The sequence below is a fragment of the Labrus mixtus genome, chromosome 15, assembly GCF_963584025.1.
Source record: "Labrus mixtus chromosome 15, fLabMix1.1, whole genome shotgun sequence".
Classification (NCBI taxonomy): Eukaryota; Metazoa; Chordata; class Actinopteri; order Labriformes; family Labridae; genus Labrus; species Labrus mixtus.
Genome location: NC_083626.1, coordinates 23,897,241 through 23,923,586, shown reverse-complemented (window position 1 = coordinate 23,923,586; position 26,346 = coordinate 23,897,241). Strand labels below are relative to the sequence as shown.

At 39.3% G+C, this 26,346-nt stretch overlaps 3 protein-coding genes across 4 annotated transcripts; 1 reads left to right on the top strand and 2 right to left on the bottom strand.

The window, feature by feature from the left end:
- Window positions 1-56: 56 nt before the first annotated feature.
- Window positions 57-13,006, bottom strand: pou6f1 (POU class 6 homeobox 1). 2 transcript variants are annotated; one of them, XM_061057905.1, is made up of 11 exons: window positions 12,865-13,006; window positions 8,662-8,755; window positions 7,069-7,258; window positions 6,784-6,920; window positions 5,776-6,001; window positions 4,883-5,124; window positions 4,643-4,771; window positions 3,748-4,089; window positions 3,476-3,611; window positions 3,204-3,369; window positions 57-2,180 (listed from the first exon to the last, which is right to left on the bottom strand). In XM_061057905.1, exons 2-11 carry the CDS (start codon window positions 8,713-8,715, stop codon window positions 1,835-1,837), a joined length of 1,968 nt encoding a protein of 655 aa, XP_060913888.1. In that variant the 5' UTR covers window positions 8,716-8,755; window positions 12,865-13,006; the 3' UTR covers window positions 57-1,834. The 2 variants fall into 2 exon arrangements, with proteins under 2 accessions (XP_060913888.1, XP_060913889.1); XM_061057906.1 differs by having other exon boundaries at window positions 4,967-5,124.
- dazap2 (DAZ associated protein 2) lies at window positions 12,938-19,234 on the top strand. The gene is made up of 4 exons (XM_061057907.1): window positions 12,938-13,064; window positions 14,822-14,940; window positions 15,042-15,290; window positions 16,078-19,234. The coding sequence occupies exons 1-4, from the start codon at window positions 13,052-13,054 to the stop codon at window positions 16,204-16,206; spliced, it is 510 nt and encodes a 169-aa protein (XP_060913890.1). The 5' UTR covers window positions 12,938-13,051; the 3' UTR covers window positions 16,207-19,234.
- A 1,491-nt stretch (window positions 19,235-20,725) lies between these two features.
- Window positions 20,726-24,885, bottom strand: LOC132989955 (cell adhesion molecule 2-like). The gene is made up of 5 exons (XM_061057904.1): window positions 24,679-24,885; window positions 22,336-22,389; window positions 22,127-22,186; window positions 21,711-21,761; window positions 20,726-21,596 (listed from the first exon to the last, which is right to left on the bottom strand). The coding sequence occupies exons 1-5, from the start codon at window positions 24,683-24,685 to the stop codon at window positions 21,424-21,426; spliced, it is 345 nt and encodes a 114-aa protein (XP_060913887.1). The 5' UTR covers window positions 24,686-24,885; the 3' UTR covers window positions 20,726-21,423.
- Window positions 24,886-26,346: the final 1,461 nt, after the last annotated feature.

Genomic DNA, 26,346 nt, shown 5'->3' with positions numbered 1-26,346 from the left:
TGATATGAAGGGAAGTTATCACTAAATATGAACACTCAACAATGAGGAGTCATTAGAATAGACAAGGTTTATTTTATTTATCTGACAAAAGAAAAATGACAGAGCACCAAACTTTTTCCCTTTTGTGGCAAATACCAGACCTTACCATGTGCTTTGCTGATAAAGGATATCTTATCTTGCTGTCATAATTTAGCTCTTATTTTTTCTATGCATTACTTATTATATTAAAAATACAATATATTGTCATCCCACAACTTAAAGCAAGAGTTTGCAAAATTACTTATTTCTAAGGTTAGGTTTACTGCAACATAGATCTACTGTTATTAAAAGTCATGTATTAAGTGGACCATAATATGCCCCTTTTAAATTACAGACTCAAATAATGTGATCAATGTAAATAAGAATGAATATCTAATTTGTAGTAATATACTTCTCATCATCTGCATAAAAGCGACTTTGTTATTAATGTTGGGAGTTGCTTTTCAAGTTGATTGCAAAATTATTGCATTTTTGCCATTACTGCTTCCATTTGCAAAGCAAAGCTCTTTGTTATTTAAAATCATTATAATACAGAAATTAAAATTACTCACAAAAAAAAAACAACCATCGACCGAACGTGGACGACTTGTTTCCCTTTTCTTGTCTCTGCTCACTAAAGTGCAAAGAACCACTGGAAGCATTTGTAAAGATAAAATAAACCATTGCAATATTTTTCTTCTTATAGAAATGACCTTAATACTGCACATGCAAGCACTCCTTTAACTCATTCAGATTGAAACTCCTTACATATAATCATAACACAGAAACCCTCCAATGGCTGCACAGTTAATCTCTTTGACAAATTCAGTGAATGAATTTGATGCTGATTAAAAGTATATATAGAGTGTAGGGATTAGAGGCAACAAGAGACAGTATTGCCACCAGTAACATTGTCATTAAGGGAGCAGTCACAGCACTAAAAAAAACAACAACACTTTAAAGATACTCTCAGAGTATAATAAGCACATTAATATCTGTCATTCCCAAATACAGTACACGTATCTGCGAGATCAGTATCTCACAAATAAAAACTAACGTTATAAAAGCACTCAAAAATAAGTTTACAGTTGTGGCATTGTAGAAATTAGCACATGAATAATAAGAGCATCAAAACCAAACGAGCTCGTCTTTGTGATCACAATAAAGAAAAATCAAAACAGTGATTGTCCCAAAATCTGTTAAAGTCAAAAGAAAGTCAAATAATTCTGATGTTCCTCAGGCAAATAGTCCTGATAAAAACAAGGTTAAAGGCTTATTTCACTCTACAGATTATTATGCCTGACAGAATCTTGAATGTGTTTGCAAAGCAGCTCTGGCAGTACAAAACGACATGAATACAAAATAAACGAGGAGCTAAAAACACCAATGCTGGCAAATGAACATTATTCAAACATCAGCCATTGTTCCAAAATGCCAATTTTGTGACTAAGATCAATGTGACTCAAAGAAATGCCACTCAGCTGAGAGAAATATCCTATAAAACCACTTGTATAAAAGTCAAATGTTTTTAGGTATCACATGTTATCACTGTATTTGATTAGAGGACCATGCACTTTGACTCAGTACCCACCACACATAACTTTTATACACATTTACATCCTTAAAATACAACTTTTTTAGTTCTCTTTCATAACACATACGTATTCTTATTCACCTTCATTTTCATATAAAGTTAATATCTTTGTGGTTAGGCTTTTATTTACAACACATTCTGAATTTGTGCTGTTGTATCAAATGTTCAACTTCCCCAAACGACAGAAATGATCAGTGGCCAAACCTCCCAGGATGCGATCCCTTACTGAACCTGGAAGACGTTGATCTTGCTTGTGTTTTTCAGTGTCTGTCGCCGGTTGCAGAACCAAACTCGCACAACCTCCCGGTCATAGTTCAGCTCTCTTGCTATTTCTGTAATCTCCTGGCCCGTTGGCAATGCGTTCTTCTCAAAGTACGAGTTTAGGACTTCTATTGCCTGCGGGGTGAAACTAGTGCGCCGCTTTCGTTTTTTGGATGGTTCGCCGCCGACAAACTCCATCAGATTCTGCTGGCCTTTCTGGTTCCAGTGCTCCGCCTCAGCCAGCCACTTTTCCAACACTGGCTTCAGCTTCTGAGCACTCTTTGGAGTGATATCCAGCTTTTCAAACCTGCAGCAACAGATGAAAATTTTGTTTGAACCATATAATGAGAGCACACACTGACATCCCTATGAATAAACATGGACCCGTTTGTTTAGGACTGTAACTTTGATCTGGTGTATTTCAGGTGCTCATCCTTTCAAGCTTGAACCAACCTATTGAAAATGTTTCATTGTTTTCATATACTCACATATCTCCATAAAAAATAAATCCATTACTGCTCATATTGAAACTCCACTTTGAGATCATGAGCCATTTCAACAATTCCTACTTACAGACATGATAGATTTTTTCTCAAACATATCGCATGTCTGTGAATTCAGTGAAATAGTAAGACTTTGATATGGCAGCCAATAACCAGTTAGCTAAGCACAGGTTAGCAAAAAGACAGGAAACAAGTGGAAACAGCTAGCCTGGGCTCTGTATAACAGGAACAAAAGCCACAGAGTAGCAGCAGCTCTTTGATTCTTTTGATTATAGTGACGCGAGCTGTTCTCCTGTTTCAGATCTTTCTTCTAAGCTATGCTAATCAGGCTGCTAACGATAGCTACATACATGTAGTTAATGGACATAAATGTAAACATTATCCAACCCTAATCCACAAAATGTCAAACAAATCCTTTAATTTGGATTTTTCCTCACAGGATTAATAAAGTGTAACTTCCTTTACAATTGTAGTTTAAAAGGAATTCTCTAAATTTGTTCTCACAAACTTCCCTCTTATTAAGTCGACAGTAGCAAAAAAAAAAGCCATAATTTAGCTACCTTAACATAGTCACATTCATAAATGAATATAAGGTTTCAATACCTCTCATCAACTTCTCTTAGATTTGAAAAGCTCAAAGGTCATGAGAAGAAATAATTTGTATTCGTGCCTTTCCAATATTTAAGCTCAAATTGAATCAGAATTATAATTTGTGTGAATGCGATTGAGATACCTGTATGCACAGATTGATTGCATGTCTGCACCGTGTTGTTGATGAATCCCTGAGCTTTTCTCTGAATAGAAACATTTCACCGGGAGTGAATTACCTGCAAATGGCAGACTGGCTGTAGGCCGGACCCTCAGTTGCAGTCAGAGCCTGCCCCACTTGAGTCTGCGTAAGCCCCAAGGACAGCCGACGGATCTTGAAATTCTTGGCAAACTCGCGAATTTCCTCCAGATTAATGCCTTCCTCACTGCTCACTTGCTGGGGTTCTACAGGAGGGAGGGGGTGGGGGGGGGGGGGGGGAGAATCTGGTTAAAAATAATCTACCTACTTAAAGCTGATCTATGTTTGGATGGAAGACGCAGGTGTACATACTGCTGACGAGCTGGCCCACTTTGGCGAGGTCTCCACAGGTGATGGGCACCGCGGAGGAGAGCGTGGTGGACGTCTTCAGTACAGACGGCTGTGGAGCGATAACAACCGGTGACTGAGTGACAGTGGTTGCCGACACCTGGTAACGAACAAATACATATCCTCAGATGTAACTATGTAAAGAAAATATTTATCTTTCTGTTTATAGTCACTATTTTCTTCTCCTTTCTGGCCTTCATAATGAACAAACATGAGGCCCTTTTTTTGTCGTCTACCTGTGCACTCTGCTTGGAAAATGTTGGAGGAGCAGCGGCTTTGGGCAGAACTGCAGCAGAAGTTACCACTGCTGCAGGTCCGTTCCCCACTGTGGCGATGATCTGGCCCTGGGTGTTGAGAAGCAGCTGTGGGGTGAGAGTCTGGACCTGGAGACCCTGGAGACCCTGGAGACCCTGGAGACCCTGAAATCCCTGAAGTCCCTGAAGTCCCTGGAGACCCTGGAGACCCTGGAGTCCCTGAAGTCCCTGGAGTCCCTGGAGTCCCTGGAGGGGCAGGGTGGATGTTGCAGCCCCTCCAGCTAGAGATGCTGGGTTCACCAGCAGGGGGAGGGTTCCTATGACCTGGAAGTGTTTATTGAAATGGATTAGACACTTACAGAACACTCAGCTACCAGTCGTTCCTACAGTGTTTCTGCTTCTGAGTAAGACGTCCACAATTGCTTTCATTTGCAGACTAACCCTAATGAGCTGCAATAATCATAAGATTGAGTAATGAAACTACTTGAGAGGACATATCAGTTTTTCACACGCTCCGCTGACTTGAAACAGCGCTGCTGAGTGATGTTAACTGGAGGCTGGGGCTTTTATTCCCAACACAGAAACACAACACAATAACACTGTGATTGTGCTGTGGGTAAAAGTGATTCTACTTCTAAACATTTCTCATTTAGTGGTTCAATCAGGTTTGTATTCTTTGCAATCAAATGACTTCTATTGGGAAATGACACGCTACTAAAAAAGGCAACGTGTTATTATCTTTCCTTCCAAATTCCCATGGTTACAACATTGCGCAATCCAAACTCAAAAACATATTATAGTGTAGAACAATATAGTACAAAGAAATTAAAAAGAATTAAACCAGGTAAACTCAGCAGCGGTGTTTTTTGGAACCTACTTGTCCCTGTGCATTTGTGATGATCTGGCTGGTGATGCCGGCCATGTTGGACATGGCACTGGTCAGGATGGGAGTGGAGGTGAGGGAGCTGAGGAACTGGGGCTGAGCTCCAAGGGAAGCAGCGTTGATCTGAGAAGATAAACACAGCAGGTACAAACAGCATAGCATTTAAAATCACACATCTACACACACAAGTACTGATAGATGAAAAAGCACAAATCTCTGCAGCGGCATTCTTACAATGGCAGGATTGATGGAGAGTCCTGCAGTCTGGAGTGCTGCGACTGAAATGTTGGACTGAGAAACGGTGGTGGCCGCCGCTACCTGAGCAGCAGTGACCTGTGCATTGGTCACCTGCGTTGGCTGAGATGTCACCTGCTGCACAGCGGCCTGAAACGGCTGAATGGATGCCGCTTGATGCTGGAACATTGTCTGTGCGTTTGTGTGCAGCTGGGGCTGGACAGAGTTCAGGACTGTTGCAGCTGTGTAAAGAGCGAAGGGTAGGAAGGTTGTTCATAGTGTGTGCTTCATCATGAGGAAACAGAATAAATACAGTAAACATGATGATGCAGACTCTAGATTCTAACAGCTGTCAAATGCTTATGTCAACAAATGTGCGAACAGGTGCATGATGCCAATGTTAGGGTGGTAGATAAGCCTGGTATGTAAACTGTGATGGCCATATTTGTTTAGCAAGATAGCATGTTGACATCTGCTCATTATTTCAACCTCACATAATAAGGTAAGAATATAAATAGTTTATCAGGGTATTCAGTCAAAAACCAAAGTATTACACGTATCAAAATATAGGTTGTTGATGAATAGCGTCAAAGTGTAAAGAATGAAACCTGAGGACGTGAGTTACTGTATTAAAGTGTATTACTTTCATCACACTAGGCCTAGTTGTCCCGTACGGTTAAACTTGGTGAAAATATCAACTGACTTTGTCATTCTGAACAATCACACTCCAAACCTCGCTAATCCAATGATGTCATTTTCATCATACGTGGTTAAGTTTCAGTAGCAGCCTTCAAGTCAGGTGTCAGCTGTGATGTAGCCAACACCTGGATATGAGAAGCTAAATAAGAAGCACATATACAGCAAAAAAAAAAAAAAAAAAGTCTGTGGTATACCTTGGAGGCCAGCGAAGGGCAGTTTGAGGAGGTTTCCAGCCTGGTTAGCTGCAGTGAGTCCAGGCAGAGTGGCTACGTTAGTGGTCGGCAAGGTGAGAACAGCGAGACCACCCTGGCCGCCGATGGAGCCCGCCATACTGAAGGGGATGAGCAGGGGCTGCCCCAGAGATCCCGTCTGAGCCATCATTCCAGTCATCAGAGAGGCCAGACTTTCCTGGGTCAGCACCTTAAGTTGTAAAACCAAAGATATGAATTACCATTAAGACTGGCATGAGGAGAGTGAAGTTTTCCCTCGATGTTATTCACTTCAAATGTATTGATTTGACTGGTATTCTGCTGGTTTTACATGGGCAACATAACTGAACTAAATAGTGCATCATATGGTATCCATACTCTATCTGGTATCTTTCAGCTCTCAAATTTTAAGGGTCTGTGACAATGGGACTGTTTTTTTTTTGTTGTTGCTGCAGTGGTATAGTTCCATTTCTTCCTCCTGCACATTTTCGTTCTTTGCATGGGCCTAAGTGAAAAGAAAGGATGTCTCCACTTAGTATGCCTACTGCTCAAACAGAATCAAATAAAAGAAATGAAGCGAAATGATGGGCTTACAATTTCAACAGCCTCAGGCTCTGTATTCAGATGTCAAATCCGTGCCATTATTCACATTCACAGCGCATTAGAGACAATCACCTCAGTCAGCGACTTCAGTAAATCACACACAGCGGTTTGCTGGTGACAAAAGTAACATTAATCCATCTGGTAGATTAATATTGTAAAAGAAATAATGTGAGCAAACAAGGTCCTCCCATTTCTTGCATCCCCAGAAAACGTTCAAGTTATAAAAATGTCCTCCCTCATTAAGGCCAATGCACATCAAGCTTTTGTTGATTTCTGTCCATGTTTAGGAAAAAACAAATGAGACAAACCGATACGTGTATTACTGCTTTCCTTCTCTAAAGATTTAAGGTGAATATGTACAGTGTGCTCAGTGAGTGCATCCTGTCGTACTTGTGGACATCCTTGTACGGTGATGGGCACGGTGGCTTGTGGCTGCGATAGGGAAACACTGACGGGGACAGCAGGAGTCAGCGTTTGGACAGCAGCGGATGGAGCCTCTACAGACACCGCCTGATGCTCAGCCAGCACTGCAGGAGCACATCCAGGGTTAGTTCTCACTGACATTTAAAGTGTTTTTTTTTTTAAACAGCTGCTATTAACATTTCATTGCTAAGGTGTCATGTGTGAATGGATAATAGGTCCTCTACTATCTGTCATTTGTCTTGAATGATTTACCTCCTCCCACAGTGCTCTGGGGCACGGCGGAGATGCTCTGTCTGCTGCCAACTTCAGGCTGCTCTGCAAGCTGAGCCGCTCCCTCCTCATCTTTGCTTTCACTCTTTCCATCAGGTAGTAATGGTGGCTGAGACGCATCGACCTCAACCTCTAGCACACGAATAGTCTCATGGCCGGACATCACAATGACCTGCACGAGCAGATAACGGGAAAAAGTTTTGGTGATTGAATTCCAAAACGAGCTGCCTACTCTAATCTACTTTCATTCATGGCTCAGTGGTACACTGTGGTAAGTTTGTGACACAATTATATATGGAAATAAATCACTACATTTTAAGTCTTACTCAATCTAGCACCAGTCCAGCCAATAACTTACTCAAAGTATTTTATCACTTTATCAATTCCCTTTTAATACATGTAGTAAATCTCATGTCACCCTAATTGATGATTCATGGTATGCATAATGAAGACCTAAAGGAGAGGCAGGGAGACAACCTGAGCAGGAGGACGAGGTGCAGAGAGACAACTAGAGCCCAACCGATATATCTGGTTTAATACAGATACACCAGTATCGTCCTATATGCAGTATTTCCCAATATGCCAAGACATGAAAACTTTTTATGATAAATAAACGTACGGTTGGCTCTTATAGCCGAGCTGAGCAGCTGAGCAGCAAGGGGTCAGCACTAGAATGAATTGACAATGTAAGAATGAATTAACTAGAATGTACTGACTTTAAAAACGACTACTTGTTTAACAAAGCAGCCTTCTGTTACTCTGCGTACAAACATGAATGCAGAGTTGTAGGAAAGGTCTTTATCCATCGTTAGCTCTGAAACGTTTAACAGCTGCTACCACCACATTGATCAGTGACTCTTTCCCCTCTAAACTGCTCATCGGTATCAGTGAAAACCAAACGATATCGGTCGGGCTCAGGAGACACTGCAGGAAGAGAGAGGAGGATGCATACCTGGTTGTCTTTGGCAGGCAATTTCAAAGTGCGGGATTTAAATGGCTGTAAAAAGACTTCTGCAGTCAGACAGTGAATGGCTAAGGAGAACAGAGAAGCCAAGCACATGTTAGGACACAATGACCAAAAAAAAAAAAAAAACACACACACCAAAAAGAAAGAGGCACAAATGGAAAAGAGCATGACTAAACTAAAGCAATGATAAGAGCATCAGCCAACAAGCAGCTCAAGCAACGCTTTCTTAACGCTCCCTTCAGTACATCCATCAAGAGCATTGCTTTTGTTTGCCGACTGCTGTGTGTCTAAACAAAGTGTTACTGGAGAGAGAGAAAAAACACAATCCATTGTTAAGCAAAGAGTTTAAAAGTCGGTAAACTTCACAAGCATAGGGCAGCAGGTATTACTGTATGAGCAAACAACCAAAAAGTGGCTCCTGATCTCACAAAAGCATCGATGTGGAAGCTAATTAATCCATTATGAAATGGTATGTTTACAAATGGAGGGTGATAGAAGCAAAAAAAAAAAAAGCTTGAAGACATCAGAAGGGTTTTGGTTGAGCACAGTGTGGTTTTAGAGGGAAGAGGAAGAAGCTCACTTCACTTTGACAGACGGGTGAGTGTTACCTGCTCGTTGACAGTAAGTGGGGCATCTTTGGCAGGGAGATCCTGGGAGTTCATGGTTTGATACCACCACCGCGGTCAGCGTTCTCCAGGCATCCTTTGTAAACAAACAAATCAAACTCAGAACAAGCAATAGGTTCAGGCTCTACAAGGTTAATACTTTAGGATGTGCACAAAACAGACACAGAGAAACTGTCTTGTACTCGGAGAAAAGTCAAAATCTTGAGATTACAGCAGTCAAATGTACCACCTTGATCTGATGACCTCGTGACAGCAGAAATCACACACATGCACACAAAAAAAGGAAAACATCAAGAATGCACAAACAAAAATTTACAAAAATCATACCATTATATAAACAAATGAGCAAACATACAAAAAAAAGAAGACAATAAAATCTTTAAACACACAGACAGTTTACACACACTCCAACATACAGACACACATGCACACTTATAAACATAACATATATAAACAAACACAGAAGAATGAAATGTAACTTTTTTCTTTGTGTTGGTGTTTGTTTGTTTTGTTGTTTGTGTTTTCGTTTAACTACCTTTATCACTTGAGGGCAGTATATTGTTTCTAGTACATCCATATCGCATTTTTAATTTAATTCATTGATTTCATGTCTGACTCTCATTCTTTTATTTTCAAGCCACTTCAGATATAAACACACGTGTTAAGTTTTGCTGGTGACCCCAGTCAGCCTTTAGTATCTGCACTTAATACTGGTTACGACAGACCCACATGCAGAGGACTGTTTTTGTTTTTTTTATTCATAGCTATTTCTGTCATTGCAGGACCAGACTATTTGGAGGGGCCTGTATAAACAGGCCACACTGTGTTGTTCTTTGGCTGCAGAAAAACGTGGTGAAAACACGCCGATCGTGGACACGGAGTGGCTTGAAAATCACACAAGAGATCGAGCAAAGATTGCAGCCGCTGCATTTACTGCTACAATGCCCCGTTAGAAATGAGGATCTGTCAAAACTTCAGCGGGTGTTGGTGGGGCTCCCCACCCCCATCCTGCCCAATAAAAGTCTCGTCGCGTCGGCCACTTTTGGAGACAAGCGCTACCCACCAACTCCAAGCGACAGAAATCATCTCGACCCGTGCCAAGAGACCGAATATTATGTATTTCCCTCTCTTTATCATAAATATATAAATTATGCTAATTACGAACATTGCATATTAACCAAAACTCATTTCCTCTCGCCATTTCGCTGCTCTGCGCGACGAGCAGCCACGAATAGACTCCGGTTATTATGAACAACTTACCGCGTAAATGCAGCTTATTTTCTGTAATCCCTCGCTCTTTAAAGGTCCTTGTCACAGTTTGTTTCGGTCACACATAATTAAAAATTCATCTCAGCTCCCAGACAGGCGCTGTGACTGCACACAAAAGAGGTATTTGCATTGATAAGGAGGGTTGCAATGTTGGGATCTCCTCTCTCTTAATATTTAATGACGATGCCCTTTCTGCAACAGTTCAGGCAATCAAAAATCCTTGAGGTGACTCACAAAATCCTGTTTGAGCTGTAAAGTCGGACAAATTTGCCACAAAAATTGGCCTTTGGCACTACGTCATGAACATAATTTATGCAAGAAAAAAATCTTGCATTGAAAAATGTCTGCCTCGACTTGAGAGGTGCCATGGCTCTCTTAAAGGGGACGTACCTCACATAAAGGCACAGCAGAGGAAAAAAAAACACTGACACGGTGAAATAGAAGGCAAAATCACTTTGCTGGGCTGCAGCATGAACAGTGGACTGAAACAGCACTTGCTCACTGAAAACATTTCTGAGTAACAATAAAGCTGTTCACCTCTACAGATTTGTGAATTGTGGAAGTAACCTGAGGGGATTGTCCAAAAAAAATAGTGCAATAACTTTGTTTGAAAAACTATTCATGCCTATCTATGTATTTGAATTAAATAAGAGAATCATTGGCTTTTTATATGGGCTTATTTTTATTGTGTTGAAAGCGCCAAAAAATATCTCTCTAAGCCTTAACCTCTTCATAACTTACCATTTAACTGTGTAGTAGAGGGTCAACCCTGCTGAGATTGGTGTTTAATTTAAGAAAAAACAACAACAGACTTAGTTTTGTCCAAATTTGTAAACTGAAAAAGTATGTTATAAAAGTCATTTGTTTTATTTACATTTTAATCTTGTCACATGCCTATAATGAATAACCTGCAACATATAAGCGATACTCCAGTTTCAGCTATGTATTTTTAATTAAGTAATTAAATATGTTTTCATAAACGTAGTGTACAAAGGAAACAAGCATCGTCAACTTTTCAGCCAGTGATGAAGATTTATTTGTGGCAGAGACATGTTGAGGCCATCTGGGCGCAGTGACGATAGTTTGTATTTTATTTGCTTTTACCACAATTAAGCAGCCTAACAAGTGAGAGCAAACAGGAATGAGAATGGATGAAGGGGTGTATCAAACGTATACAAGTCATAATAGACATTTGTCTTTTGAATAAAGCACAGGTGTTACCATGGCTTCGGTTCAGCTCGTACAGCACCAGGAACCTATTATGTACCATTTGTGCGTTTCTAAGATAGGTTCAAATGTCCACATGAAAAGGCATGGGAATTTTGTTATTGTTTTAATTAACAAAAAAGGCCAAGACTGCCTCATATCTCAATTGCTTTTTTCTTTATGTTGGCCGAAATGCTGTTTTTGAATATAACAAATCATATTGATGTAATTGGTCACACCTGTGTGTCTACTGTCTGCAGTGTCAAAATGTCTGATATAATAAAGGCCTGAGAAACAGACAGGCTAGGTCGTGCAGAACTGGGAGACTGCACATTAAATGTCCATATTATCATTCTTGTATTGTCTTGATTATTCATATCGGTGGGGTATTATTAAAACATGTTGTAGTTGTTGTTCATTTTCTAATTAAGTTGTTTTCAGTCATTTCGTTTGTTTATTATTTTAATTTTGGCACTTCCAAGCAACGGGACAATTAAAAAGCCAGTTTATATCAGGAGGACGCAACACATCACTGCCAGGGTGTTGATTGACTTTTGTTTGTTTGCAAGCACATGTCACATGCCCTCCTTCTGGTGATGCACTGTTGATACTCTCTGCATCTAATTTCTATCATAAATTTACTGTCTATTATGTTTCCTGCCTGTTTTGTTGTTCTCTTTTAATCTGTTTGTTTGTTTTTATAATTGTTTGTTTTTATAATTGTTTGCCATTATAATGTTATATATATATATATAAAATAAAAAAATAAAAAATTGGGCACTTCCATTTATGTTGTTTGTTTCAATATTCGTGTGTTACTTTACTTGCAATTTTTCCCTCAGTATGCTAATATTAATAATAGGTTACTCCAACGCAATATTGTTAGCCTATTTGTCCGCCTGTCTGCACAACTCACTGGCGAGCCATGTTTGAATTCCAGCAGGTGTGCTTATACTAAATGCATCTTCCTCTCGCTCCTTGGATATTTAGTATAAATTAGGATTATCTACATCAGGGGTGGGCAACTGGCGGCCCCCATCAACCCTCAAGGTGGCCCTCAGGTCAAATATGTCAATAATAATATTTGATCACTGGTATATGTTGAGTTAAATTTGAGACATTATTGATTGGAATCTTTTTTTGTATCCTACAATTTGGCCCTCTGGCAGTGAGAATTAAATGAATGTGGCCCCTTGCTGTGACCAAAGTTGCCCAATCCCTGGTCTAGGTCATACAGAACTGGGAGACTGCACATTAAATATCCATATTATCATTCTTGTATTGTCTTGATTATTCATATCGGTGGGGGTATTATTAAAACATGTTATAGTTGTTGTTCATTTTCCAATTAAGTTGTTTTCAATCGTCCTGTTTGTTTATTATTTTAATGTTGGCACTTCCATTTGTGTTGTTTGTTTCAATATTCGTTTGCAATTTTTCCCTCAGTATGTTAATATTAATAATAGGCTACTCTAAGGCAATATTGTTAGCCTATTTGTCCGCCTGTCTGCACAACTCACTGGCAAGCCATGTTTGAATTCCAGCAGGTGTGCTTATACTAAATGCATCTTCCTCTCGCTCCTTGGATATCTAACAGGTATTTAGTATAAATTAGGATTATCTACATGCTATTACAACACATCTGTCTTTAAAAAGAGGTCACTGTTCACCTTCATTCACTCTTGAAACCCCCCCCTGCCGTTTTCTCACCTGTAGGGGGCGCTGCGTCGAACGGCAGATAGACAACGACTGACGTCACCACTTCCACAACAACAAGAAGCTAAAAAACAAGGAAGTGAATGATCGTGAAGCCGTAACCCGTTACAAGGCCGTGACAAGAAACGAAGAGCTCCGTTTATTCTCCAAATCTCCCCCCGTCTTCAGATCATCCAGAACAATGAACAACAAAGGTATTTCTCCAGAACCCTTTTTGGTTATTAGTCAGCTGTTCGCTACACGACGCTGATGTTACACGAAGAAATGAAGGGCTGTCGTTGTGGCCATTTAAAACGGACTTCAGCTACGTACCTGACAATAAGCGGACTTTGTCTAAATAACATACACGTTGAGCTTCGGCGTGAATGTTAATAATAAAATACTGTAGCTGTTAATTCTGAACGCCTGAATCTGCTGTCACCTTATATCACCGACCATCAGTGACCAGGTCACATATCTATTGTTAGTTAGCATTTCAAGGCAAAGCTAACGTGGATTTACTGTTTTGGTCTCCAGTCGTCGGGATCTAAAATCTGTGTCAATCATTTTTGCAACACTCAAATTTAATTTTTTTTATTTATACTATTCTAAAAAAGGCAGGATTAAATGCACATTGTATAATTTTTACACTGACATATGCTCCCAATTTTTTTTTTTTTTTTAATTCCCACATCTGATGTTGACGCGGTCTTATAATAATAAATAATATTCATACTATCGATTTATCTTCTTCTAGTGGTGGATTTATGAGACAAATGCAAACATATGTTCATCACTACTCGTTCCCAGAGCCCGAGGCCATGCCTTTAAGTGTTGCTTTGTCCGACAACAATACAAAGAACAACGGAAAGTATTTACACACAGGAGGGAGGAACTACAACATTTTTTTTGTGTTTTCCTGACATTTTGTTGTCATTTGTAGTTCTAAAAAAATGTATATTTTCTTATTTATTTCTTAGGTATTGAAAGTCCAGGTTAAACTTTGTTGTGCAGTTTCATAATGTCAGAAGAGGGTTAATGGGTGTACATTTTTATGGCCTTATCTTATAGATCACATAAGATAAGATAAGATATACTTTATTCATCCCAGCAGGGGAATGTAGGTGTTCCAGCAGCCAGCATACATACAAACACACAACACAACACATATATATACATACAAACACACAACACAACACATATATATATACATATCCCACCCGTACATAAAAAAAAAAACACGAGCCCACAATACATAGCCAGGATAAAAAAAAAAAGTGGTCTGGATGGTCCATGTGCATAAGTAGCTGTTACTCATAGATAACAGTACAAAATACTAGCTCTGCCAGTGCATAGTATGATAGATAAATAAAGAGTTATTATAAAAAAGCAGTGAAGTGTGCAAATATACAGGTGCAAAATAAGTTACATAACATTCATTACAGCATAAGTGTAACTCTCCTATCAAGGTAACCAGGAAAATATAATCCACCTTTCACCCCAGAGGCAAAGGTGTATGTGCTAAATTTCTCCACTGTGTTTGATAATTAAATGATCTCTCATGACTTCAAATCTCAGCCTTAAACCCGTTATGGTGGTTAGAGTGGTCGCCTCTCGTCCGAAAAGGTTGAGGGTTCGATCCCCCGGCTGGGCAACATGTCCGACGTGTCCTCGGGCGAGACACTTAACCCCGCATTGCTCCCGCTGCTACTGTGGCGGGGTGTGAACGGTGACGTACGTCGCTTTGGATAAAAGCGTCTGCTAAGTGAATTGTAACATTGTAACATGTTCTGTCCTTTGTCACACTTTTGTTTTTTGTCATTTCTGTGAAAACGTTTGACCTCTTACATCCTTGTCGTTCTCTAATGACTCTTGACAAAAACAGTGTGCCACTAAAACACAGTTATTCACTCAACCAGAGCTTTCTGTGTCCGTTAATGCTCAGACTAAAAAGTGAAATGTTGTTTTACAGGTTCATATCCACAGCAGTCTGTGTACCCTCAGCAGAGCACTGCACCTGTATACCCTCCTGCTATGCAAATGTCTCCTCAGGCACCTCCTTACACAGACACACCACCTGCATATTCTGAGGTAATCATTTGATCATTTTCCTTATAATAACACACGTGACCCTCACTGTTGTAACCCTTTTTTTTTTAAAAACCTGTCTCTTTTCTTCCCTGTGTCTGCAGATATACCAGCCCAGATATGTGCTTCCACCTCAGGTGCCTGGTCAGTTGCCTCAGATGTCCTCTCACTACCCTGGTGCTCAGATGTTCATGCCCATGCAGCCACATATGCCTGTTGGGCACGTGGGCCAGAATGTCCCCATGGCCTACTATACCATGGGAGCCATGTACCCGCCTGGTTCAACAGTGATGATGGAGGGCGGCTTTGATGCTGGTGCTCGCTTCACAGCAGGCACCAGTGTTTCCATCCCAGTGAGTATTCACCTACTTCAAGTCTTTTGTTTTTAGGTGGTTGAGTCACGTCTTTATTTCCAACAGTCGTTTAAAATTAACTAACAATGAGATAATGATGAATGAATGTAACAAGGACAATAGCCACATTCTTCTGGGGCAACGCAAAGTAAACAGTACAAGTATACACTTATTAACTTTCCCCTTTGTCTGCTACTCAACAGCAAATCCATATCCAGTTTTTTGGTCTTACATCATTCTGTTTATGACTAAAATAATCTCCAAGCGTCAAAACAAAAGACAATGTAGACAGCCAACACAACCTTTACACACCTCGTCTCTTATTTAGCATATCTTTATGTAATTTCATAAATTGACCAATGTTTAGTTTGAGATCCAGATAGCCTCCTATAAACCAGTATAATATATATATAACCACTTGTAAAATAATACAATAGTTTTTGTCACTTCCGAGAAAACTTTTATTGAAGACTCCTCCTGCACTGAAGGAATTTACCAATCTTACTTTCAGTGTTTGTTTTTTCTTAGATTATGTGTCTCTCCCTCATGACGCTCAAGTTCTAGCAGTTATGGGTTTAACTTAGTTTGTTTTTGAATTATCTTAGATTCTGCGTTATTGGCTACTGTAAACACCATCATATCAAGAGCCCGAGACAAGACAGGCTTATATCTCTGTATAGTTATTTTAAAGCAACTTGATCTCTGTCAGGCCTTTTGTTGTCATTTTGTCCAATCCAAAGGTGATACGTGTTTGTGCTTTTTTCCCCCCCCCTCTCCCATTCTCTAGCCCCCACCTCCTGGACACCCCCCTAATGCAGCTCAGCTGGCTGCCATGCAGAATGCCAATGTTGTAATGTCACAGCGCAAGAACAACTACTTTCTGGGTGGATCCAGTGGAGGTTATACAATCTGGTAACAGCAAGTCTTCGACTCCTCTCTCATGCCTCAACCGTGTCCCTGTCCCAAACTATGCCCGAGTTCCTCTCCCCCCCCCCCCCCCCCCTCCCATACGCCTCCCTCTTCAGGCTGCTTGGCCATGCCACAATACTGATTTCACCTAACGGAATGTAATATTTTAGCGCCCTTGTGAAAGGTACAGTACTCCACTTCCTACCTAGAGATCAAATGATGAATGACACTGCCGGGAGAGGACACATGAAATTTTTTAAATGTTGTAGAATTCATTCCAAAACTTTTCATTGGGTCTAAAGTCTTTGGTCAATCCAAATTGAACCTCTTCCAGGCATCAGATTTTTTTTCTCTCCAGAGACCAGGTCTCCTTTTATCAGATGTATCCCAAACGACATTGAGATGTCCTTGTATTCCTGTAAAGCTACGTAAATGAAATGTTGAAATATCCGACCTGCATTCTGTAGTTTAGCTGCTTTATAGTGTAAGTGAAATGCAGTTACAAAGTTGCAGTTAAAGCGCAGAAAAAAAAAAATCTTCACTTGTCTTTCTTTGGAAACTTTTAGTGTAGTTAAATTAATAGATGTGTAATAGTTCCGTGTAAATACAAGTATGAGAATGGAAATCTCAACTATCTGACAAAAAAAAAAGAAAAGAAGAAGCATCCTGGATGCGTTTAGCTAGAACTGTCTTGTCCTTTGCACAGAATCCAAAAGACCACTGGATATATTCTTGCACGGTGACGTTTACTTATCCGACAGATCATTACATTAAAATCACTTGTAAATTAAATCGGTTCAAACAAACAATTAAAGAGAAGATTTCATGCAATATCTAAAGTGGTTTACTGTACCTTGTTGGGCAACTTGTAGATGAACATAGTCAAGTGCCAAAGAGCACTGGGGGTAGCCCTAATTTAAAGCAAATTAACTTCAGTAAACTTAAAGGAAAGAATTTAAAAGTAAATCCAAAAAGTACGATGAACGGGAAGGGGTGGTTGGTGTAACATTTTGAGCTTTTATTTTGTTTTTCTGTTTTTTTGGGGGTTTTTTTCAAAGTCGGATACCCAGAGTTTATACACTAAATGTTTTATTGTACACGTTTCATGAACTACCTTCTTTTGTTTTCACTTTGTCTTTCCACACAGGTTATTTTTTCATCGAACTACTTTAAAAGTATTTAATCGCTGTAGAGAAATAAAAGCTCGTCTTTGTGATAGCATTAGTATGAAGTCCATTTTCACAGCTTGAGGATACTCTCTTAAATATATTCCATTTTCTTTCCTTTGGTAACTTCATTCCTGTTCCATGTTGAAGTGATCTTGAGTAGTTAGGCTTTGTATAACCAATGAGCTGGTTGTACCAAAGATTTGGTCTCTGATGCACTTGAGTTCGGTTGTAACATGAAATAAAATTTAAAAAAAGGTCACAATGGAAAAGCAAACATATCATCCAATAAGCAGTTATGAGAGTGTTGGTGACAAACCTTCAGTCTGTGTGGCATGACTGCGATTGTTAGTACACGTGTTGTTTCCACTTAATGTGTTTTTTTTTTTTGCATCTTTGAAGTAGTTGTATACTTTTGCACCTTTTGCTACGTACACATTTGATTCAATCTTTTTTTTTTGTTATCTGAGATGCACTGCTAAGCAAATGTGAGTGGTTGCACACACAGCGGGCTACTTCTTTTTATTTAATTTCTTTTTTAGTAGCTCTGTTTTCATGACTTTTTAAAGTAAGCTGTGAGATTTTTTTTGAAACACTTTTCGATTCTTAAATTCATCAAGTGTAGACGCGTCGTTTTCTGTAGCCTGAAATTGTTTGCAATGAGGTGAATATTACTGTCGGCATAATAGTTGTTTTTTTAAGGCAACAAAAAAAAAAAGCACTCTTTTTGAATCATTACTTCGTCTATACGTTTATTTTTTTTGCAAAATCTTAAAGATGGTATCTGAACCTTGGGAAGTCCAAGTAGATACCAGTAAGGTATTTGTAGACGTTCTTCATTTTGGTGTCTGGTAGCGTTGATGTTTCACTGGGTATCCGACACACCACATATCGAGTTTTAACAGCTGTGGCCACCTGAGAGCGAACGGTGTCGCAGCCGACCCACATTGAGCCATTTCAGTGTTATTTAAAAAGAACGGCTGTGTGAAAACGCACTCATTCCAGTTAGTTAACCTCAAACACAAAAACACGACTGACGTGTCGCTCAAAGGCGGGGGGCGGGGGGGGGTCCATTTACAATCTCTACAAACTCTTACACGGATTTCCTGGTGAAGGGGGCCACAGCTATCAAAGCTTCTAAAATATGATTCAAACATGTTTGTTTTTTTTTAATTTCCATCTCTGCTCTGATTGTTTGTAAAGCAGCATAATGGTGGCTTTGTCCCAGCAATATGAAGTACTGTAAAAAAAAAAAAAAAAAACTACAGCTGACCAGTAGATGCTATGCCAACCACAGCCAGCAAATGGATCGCCCTTTGTTGAAGGATAATGGACGTTTATAGTTCAGGGATTCTCTTTACAATATTTTGTAAAAAAAAACACACAAAAAAATAGATGTATGTACTAAAGTGATGTGGCTGACTTTGGTACACGTTCTATCTTTTAAGATTACTAAAGGAGATGAGTGTCAAAGATGGAGTACTTTGAGAAAAAAAGAACTTAGGTGCACTTAACTTTTTTATACTAAACTTAAAATTTAAAATGTAAGTTTAGAATAAAGGTTATTTTGGAAATTTGAAACTTTGCATGTTTGTTTACTTGTAACCACATACACTTAGAACTTGTATTTCTTTGGTTATTGTGATGTTGTGATTTAAGCTTTCATGTTGTCTTTTCCTGGCCAACCTGCAACAAAAAGGTAGCTGACTTTTTACTGGATCGTTTAAGAGGATGCTTCTACCTGCTTGGCCATCGAACCAACATCACAAATGATTTCGTTTTGTCGGAAATCATCCCCCCCACCTTAGTTTAGTATATGTATACTGTATAAAAACCAATAGCTACTTTGATATAAACGTTATTGAGTCACTTGTGGATCTGTATTTTTGTCAAAAATCACCCACATTACACAGGGTTGCCTAAATATTGTTGTTAACACGGCTGCATTTCAACCTAAAAGGCCTCCAATGAAATCACTCATGTCTTAATGACGCTTTGAAACTTCAGTTTGTTCCAGGGTCGGGATGTTTAGCATCTATGGTTACCATCAGAGGGTGTGTGAATTATATTCTACCGGGCTAATAAAGCTCTCCAAATTAGCTCAACAAAAACTGAATACATGTAGAGCTACAGGTTTGATTTGAGTAGTTCACGAATGATAAGTTTTAATATTGAATCCTTGAGCAACTCTTTTAAAACTGGAGTTCTTATTTCAGCATCTTCATTTTGAATATTGTGTTTTCTTTGACGGTGTGTATGTATGAGTATTTTTTATTCAGCCATCATACATGATACAATAACTTTAAACAATATAAGACGGTTCAAACTTAGTCAACGGTCATGTTTAAAGTAGTGACTGGAAAGGCAAACTGCTTAGAAAAGCATATCCTATTACTGATGACTGAAGAACTTTTATGATGTCTGTGGATGACTTCAGGGCTCACTGACGGTTTTTAGAATTTTTCCCATTGAAAAAATAATAATTAAAAAAAATAAACAAAGTGAAGTGATTGCTGCAGCCCAACATTGTAATTTCAGGGGGTGTCTGTTCAACTCAGTGATTTAACCGCATGTGGGACTGAACATGGTTCTTATTCTCAATGACGGCATGAAAAAGCCCAAAAATCATAATTTGAAAAATGTATTGTAACTTTTGTTTGGGATCTTTGATGAAACTATAGGGGTAACGAACATACTCAGACCAATGTGCACAATCCATCCATCCGTTTGGGGTCGTGGAGGGCTGGAGCAGCTGTCATTGGGCGAGAGGTGGGGGTGGGGGGGGGGGGACACCCTGGATTGATCGCCAGTCAGGGCTATATGTCAGTGCTGACATATAGAGACAAGCAGCCACATTCACATTCACACCTACAGGCAATTTTAGAGTCACTAATTGGCCTGAGTACCCGGAGAGAAGCCACACATGCACAGGGGGGGGGGGGGGGGGAGAGAACATGCAAACGCCACACAGAGAGGCTCCTGTCTGACGGGGATTTGAAAGCAGGAACCTCGTCGTGGTGAGACGACGGCGATAACCACTGCGCCACCGTGCAGCCCGATGTGTGGCACATCCTCTAAAATAAATAACGTTACTCATCGAACAACAAATTCAGACTCAGGTTAGAGGTTGTGAGTAAATCTTCAAAGTATCGTAACTATGAGCTGCCAAGTCATGAAGTAAGTCATTTACATGATCAGACGTGACAGAGAGCAGCAATCACCACCGCTGAGGAGCAGAAACCTGCACATGTTTGGATCTTTTTGGGGTGAAAATGACAGAAACTATGATGTCAATCCAGATGGTAGATTGTTTTTCTTTAGCTCCAATAATAACATTAAACATCACTGAACACAGACACATTGTTTGATGACACTGGTACAAAAACAGGTTTATTGCCTTCCTTATTTCTCTCAAACAGGGAAGTCATCAGTAACAGTGTTTGGAGAGGAGTATTACAAAACAAAACCAGCAACAACAAAACTTCATAACAAATCATACTTAGCCACCCTCTATTGAAAAAGAATGACCGTGTTGTTTTTTGAAGAGCTTATAAAAGAACTGCATAGAAAAACTTTCATTTAAAAGCATATCAATAAAAAAAAAAAAGTGACCATTTCCCCAAAACAAACTTTTAGACGTTGTGTTTGGAGTCAAATACAGTAAATCTGAAAAACAAAAATGAACCATGACTGATAAATAATGTAGCATAAATGAGCTAGTCTAGTTTGATTGATACTGATCATGTCAGTGATATTTAAAAAAAAACCCCACCAACTGTTTAATATGAACACACCTGTTGGCCTGCCACCTGCTCCTCATCCGTCATATATTCCCTCCATCTAGAACAATCTTTGGTATAGCTTCTTGTGCGCCTCAGTGTCTCTCAGGACAAAACTCTTCAACAAGGTTTTCTCTCTGTGCAGCAAGTATCAGCCTTCATAAAAACAAAAACACACAAACAGGAAAAAAAACAAAAAAACGTCTAGTTCTTCTCAGTCCTCTGCGGACTTTTTCAATTCATTTTTTTTTGGGGCTCTTTTGGAAATCTTCACCGGGTTTATATGAAATATTCCTTCTTTTCGCTCACAGCCTGGTTGCTGTGATCCTCGTCAGGGTCCTCTCCTGGAGCCAGCTCCCCCGTCGTCCTGTAGTCTCCTTTGTTATGGCAGAGATACCGGTAAAGCAGGAAGGCCAAAGCTGCTACCGTCAGCAGGATGAGGACTATCACTACTGCGGAAATAAGAAAAATACAGCTTTATTTATAGTCATTTTAGGAGAGATTTTCATTTAACACGGGTGCATGATTTTGTATTTTTTTTCCTAAGGTAAGGTACGAAGAGTTACCTGCGATAACTGCAGAGTCTGGACCTGTCGGGGCTGCTGCTGTTGTCATCACTGAGGGGCAAAAGGTTAAACAAGTAAGATTAGTTTTCACAACACTCAGGCGCGGTTCTAGAACAAAAACGACTTAGGGTGCTTCTGAGATTAAGCAACAGCAGTGGAAAAAACAGCGTAGGTGTTATGGGTGTTTTTGAGGTAGCAGAAATGTATAACAGGGGTGCAATGAAACCGTTTGCACCCTTGTAGAAGAGGGCCTGACCGCACCATCGACAGAGAAGATGAAGATTTAGTTTTACTGTACAGGATTAGTGTAAAGGAGAACTTTCTCAGAACTGTGTGGGTCCAGGAGGAGACAGTTTTTTTGTGTGTGCCGGTTAGAAAAAAAACATGAAAACCAAAAGACAAAGTGTAGGAGTTACCCTGAGTCATGGTCGTGTCTACCAGAGTGGGACGTGACGTTAGAAGCCCCGTATCTGGTGCTGACCAAACAACAAACAAAAACAAAAAGCACAATGTGTGTCGATAAAACAGAACAATCTTTTTTAAAAAAGGTTACGATATCAGAGCACTTGTTGGCTGCAACACAACTCTCAAACCAGAACCTTCAGAACAAAAGAGTGTTACTCACCTCCTGTCACAGTGGAGTTTTGGGACAGGGTTGTTAAAGACATGACGTCTGATGCTGGAAGATTAAAAAAAAAAAAGAACGTTGAATCACAGACTGCTGCTGGAGGTGATTTGTGTAACTGAAGACTGAATAATAACTGTTGGGACACACTAATCTGATTATTAAGAGCTCGCAGAGAAACTAACCCGCCTTCTCTTCGATTCATTTCTGAATCCTCTGATGTAATGACCTAATCGGAGAACAGAAACACCGGGCTAGAGGAAGCACTGCAACATTTCACTTCAGTCAAAAGTAGGAATCCCTAACTATTAAAAACAACAGGGGAGGAAGTTCACCTCATTCATGACTAACTTGTGCAATCAGGAGTTTTACAAAATTGTGTCATAATTAAAAAGACAAAATGCCAAACATTGTCTGGTTTGAGGCGAACAAATTCCAGTTTCCTGCTTTTCTTGGTCAGTCTCTTGGTTTGAGACATTTGTGGTTATGACCTAAGGTTGAAGGATTGTGAAGAAGGCAGTTTCAAATCCTCCAAACGTTTAGTTCAGTGTATCTACGACTTGATAAGAAGACGTTTCTATTACGAGAAGCAATCGGATGTTTGTGAGTTCTGCTTGAACAATTAAATAAATGTCTCCTTAATCAAATTCAAGCTCATTAAACAATCCATGATTCTCATTATTTCTGAAGCTGTTACATTTAGGAGAGTGTAACGCAGAATATAAATGAACTTCATGAAGTAAAAATGGCGTCCTTCTGGTTTCACAATAATAAAAAGGACAGCTGCAGCTAACGCTCATTTTCATTGTGGATAAATCTGTTGATTATTTTCCTGATGCAGCGATCAGGTGTTTGGTCTACAAATCAGGGTCAGATTAAGGGATTAAAAGAAGAGCACGAAGAGAAGAGAAACTACAGCCTGGCCGGCGTTTTAGAGGGGAGGAACTCATTTTCATTTATTTAAAACATATTTTTTAAAGTAAAAATCAAAACAGATATGAAAAACAAAGCAAACAACAATGAGAGCATTTCTGTTGTTCTAAAAGGGCGTAAGGACGAAGTGAAAAAAAAACGTATCCAGTCCTACCACTTTTCTGTTTTTAACTTTAATTAATTAATCCAAGGCCCGAGCTTTACAAAATAACGTCAAAGAATACGATGACTAACTAAGTAACAAATATAATAAACACATTAACTGGTAGATGGCACAGACAAACAAACAATTGATATTGATTCACTTTTTCTCATTGAAATTATAAATCAATGAAAATATGTTGAAACTTTCCTAATGTTTGACATGTTTTCATTTCTTCAACAGCAGCTGTTCCATGAATTAACCCCCTTAGTTGTGTTACAGTCTAGTTTCACTTTCATCCTTCCTGCTTGTTTTTTTCTTAACATAAATATCCCTCTAAGTACAAATTGATTTATTTTTTAAAATCTAGAATGAAAACATTTGCCTTTAGCTGGATTGTGCCCAGATTGTGTACCGATTAAACTGTTCTTGAGTGCACAGGGTGCTGCCTGATTTTTCATAAATAACTTTACACATAACTTCAAACTGACCACAACCTGCTCAGCTGTGATGCTCTACTATAAATACTTCAGACAGAGGGCAGATTATTGTAAACAGTGCAGTAAGAACATAACACGCAGGACAAACACAAACACCCACAAACAAAACTTGACGTACCTACAGGAAACTATCACATTTAAAAGGTGCAGGATTCAGAGATTCTGGTCTTTTTTTTCTAATAAAACACGTGTCAAATTAAACCAGTAAAACAAGGCCTATACTAGGGCTGGAAAATATATCGCGTTTTTAAGCTATATCGATTCATTTTCAAACAAGATATAGGGTAAGACAATATCGTTAATATGGATATAGTTTATGTTGCATTAAAATAACGTTACAGAGGTGCCAGGTCACTGATGATGACTGACTGTCTCTTCACCCTGCTCCTCCTCTCTCTCTCTTTTATTGTATTTAAGGAACATTTTTATTTTATAATAATTACTTTTTAAATTCACAAACAGGTAGTTTATTTTCCCACGTGTTTTCACTGTTAATAAAATACATAATGATATATATCGAGTATCGCCATTCAGCTAAACAATATCAAGATATGAGTTTTGGTCCATATCACCCAGCCCTAGAACTATACACAAATTATTTGGCGATTAATTTCATTGTTTATGAAGAAAATATAAATCACTCTACTCTCGAAATAGCACCAAAAAAAAAAAAAGTAAATTACAATTCATCTAATCAAAAAGTCCAAAATCTGCGGACAAGTCTTGCAAAATAGGCATTTAATCAAAACAGATTTAAGGTAGACTTACTGTTCATGGTTTCTGTTGGTTAACCTCCCTGTTTCCTGTTAGAAAAAACACACAAATAAACAACCACATCTCTAACTGACATTGACATTTCCGTTTGTAAACAGGCGGGCCCTCGAGTGTGACATGTTTAATGACTCAAATTAAACCGGTCGGCACCTTCTCCCCCATTGTTTGCTTCATGACTCGGTGGAGTTTCTTTGTCCTGTCACTAAACAGGACAGTCTTCAGGAAAACACTCAGAGAAGCTAGGTGGAGTCAAAGTCACCCCGAGGACATTGTTTTAACAAGTACGCTCATTTTCCACTTTAAAAAGCAGTTTCAATCACTTCTCAATCACCACAGCTGTTCCCCCTGAGCTTTACCTGGGCGCAGCGGAGTCACAAACACGTCCCGGGCTCAGCAAACTTTTCCTCTCCCAGGTTCACTTTGAAGGTGGACAAAACTAACGCACGCTGCTTACTTCAGTCTGAAATGTAGTCCGTGGGAGAGAGGCTGAAAATCTGCGTCTGTGAAATACAGTAAGCAGAGATACTTTTTTCTCACAGCACTCGTGAGTCATGTAGCACACACACGCTCTCGATTTCCGCCCCTCCCTTTTCCTCCCCCTTTTCTGTCTCTGCGCGTCAAAGATCTTCATTTCAGAGCAATGTATCACTCCTTGGTTAAAAATGTTGACCAGAGTAGAGCGTAACCTGTTCTCCTACTCCGTTGCTTAAAAACCTCTTAAGGCAAATTTCCTGTGTTAAGTATCAAAGACCTCTAAAGAACCAAACAAAAATTAATATTGTTTAGCTTTACAAAAAAATTCCCTATAGTGATAATTACAAGTTAAGCCAAATAGTGGCCTTTTGGCTCATATGCACATTTGTAAAGGGGGGACGGTCATCTTAAGAAACACATTTTAATTTAAATTATGATCTGGTTGTATTGTTAAAGAACTGAATGTTGCACATATGATTAAAAAAAATTATCAAATTTAATTTCTAACTTTAATATTGACTGTAGCACAAGAAAATAAAAAATATTTGCATTGATGAATGAATCCAGTAAACACTAACTACTAGGGTTAGACTATTTTGGGGGGATTTATAATATATAAATAGAGGTAGGGGTCAATATAAATTGTTGTGTATAGATAATAACTTTCACTGAGAATTTTCATCTATGCAAGTTGGGCTCTGTATGAAGTCAGATTATTCTGTGCTGAGCAAGCGCCTACTTCCATTATAGAAAAATTAAGCCCGACGGAGAAGTGCATAAAACTGTAGTTCCTCGAGTGTCCACTTGAGGCTATAGCTCCAAAAGCCTCAATAAGTCACATACTAGAATGCCCATTTTTGACAGCACTCATAACATGTTTACAGCCTGGCTCAAAAAACATTTGTCTGAATAGTTAATGTCTTTATTGGTACACACGGAGGAGTGAATTTTTTCATAACTGCAGTGGTTTGTTAGGAGGCTTAAGGCCCGCCTCAGCTCCAGCTCCTCGTCTGTCGTTAGGTTGACCGTAAATTTGACAGAGTCAGCATTTCCAATATGGCATCCGCCCTGGATAGGCTTTCAAAACAGCCCTTTAGAAACCAAATGGGTGACGGGTCACACAGGCTTTGTCCATGAGTTTTGAAGTCTATGGTCAATCCCCGTTAGACCCCATATTAATGCAGCTGC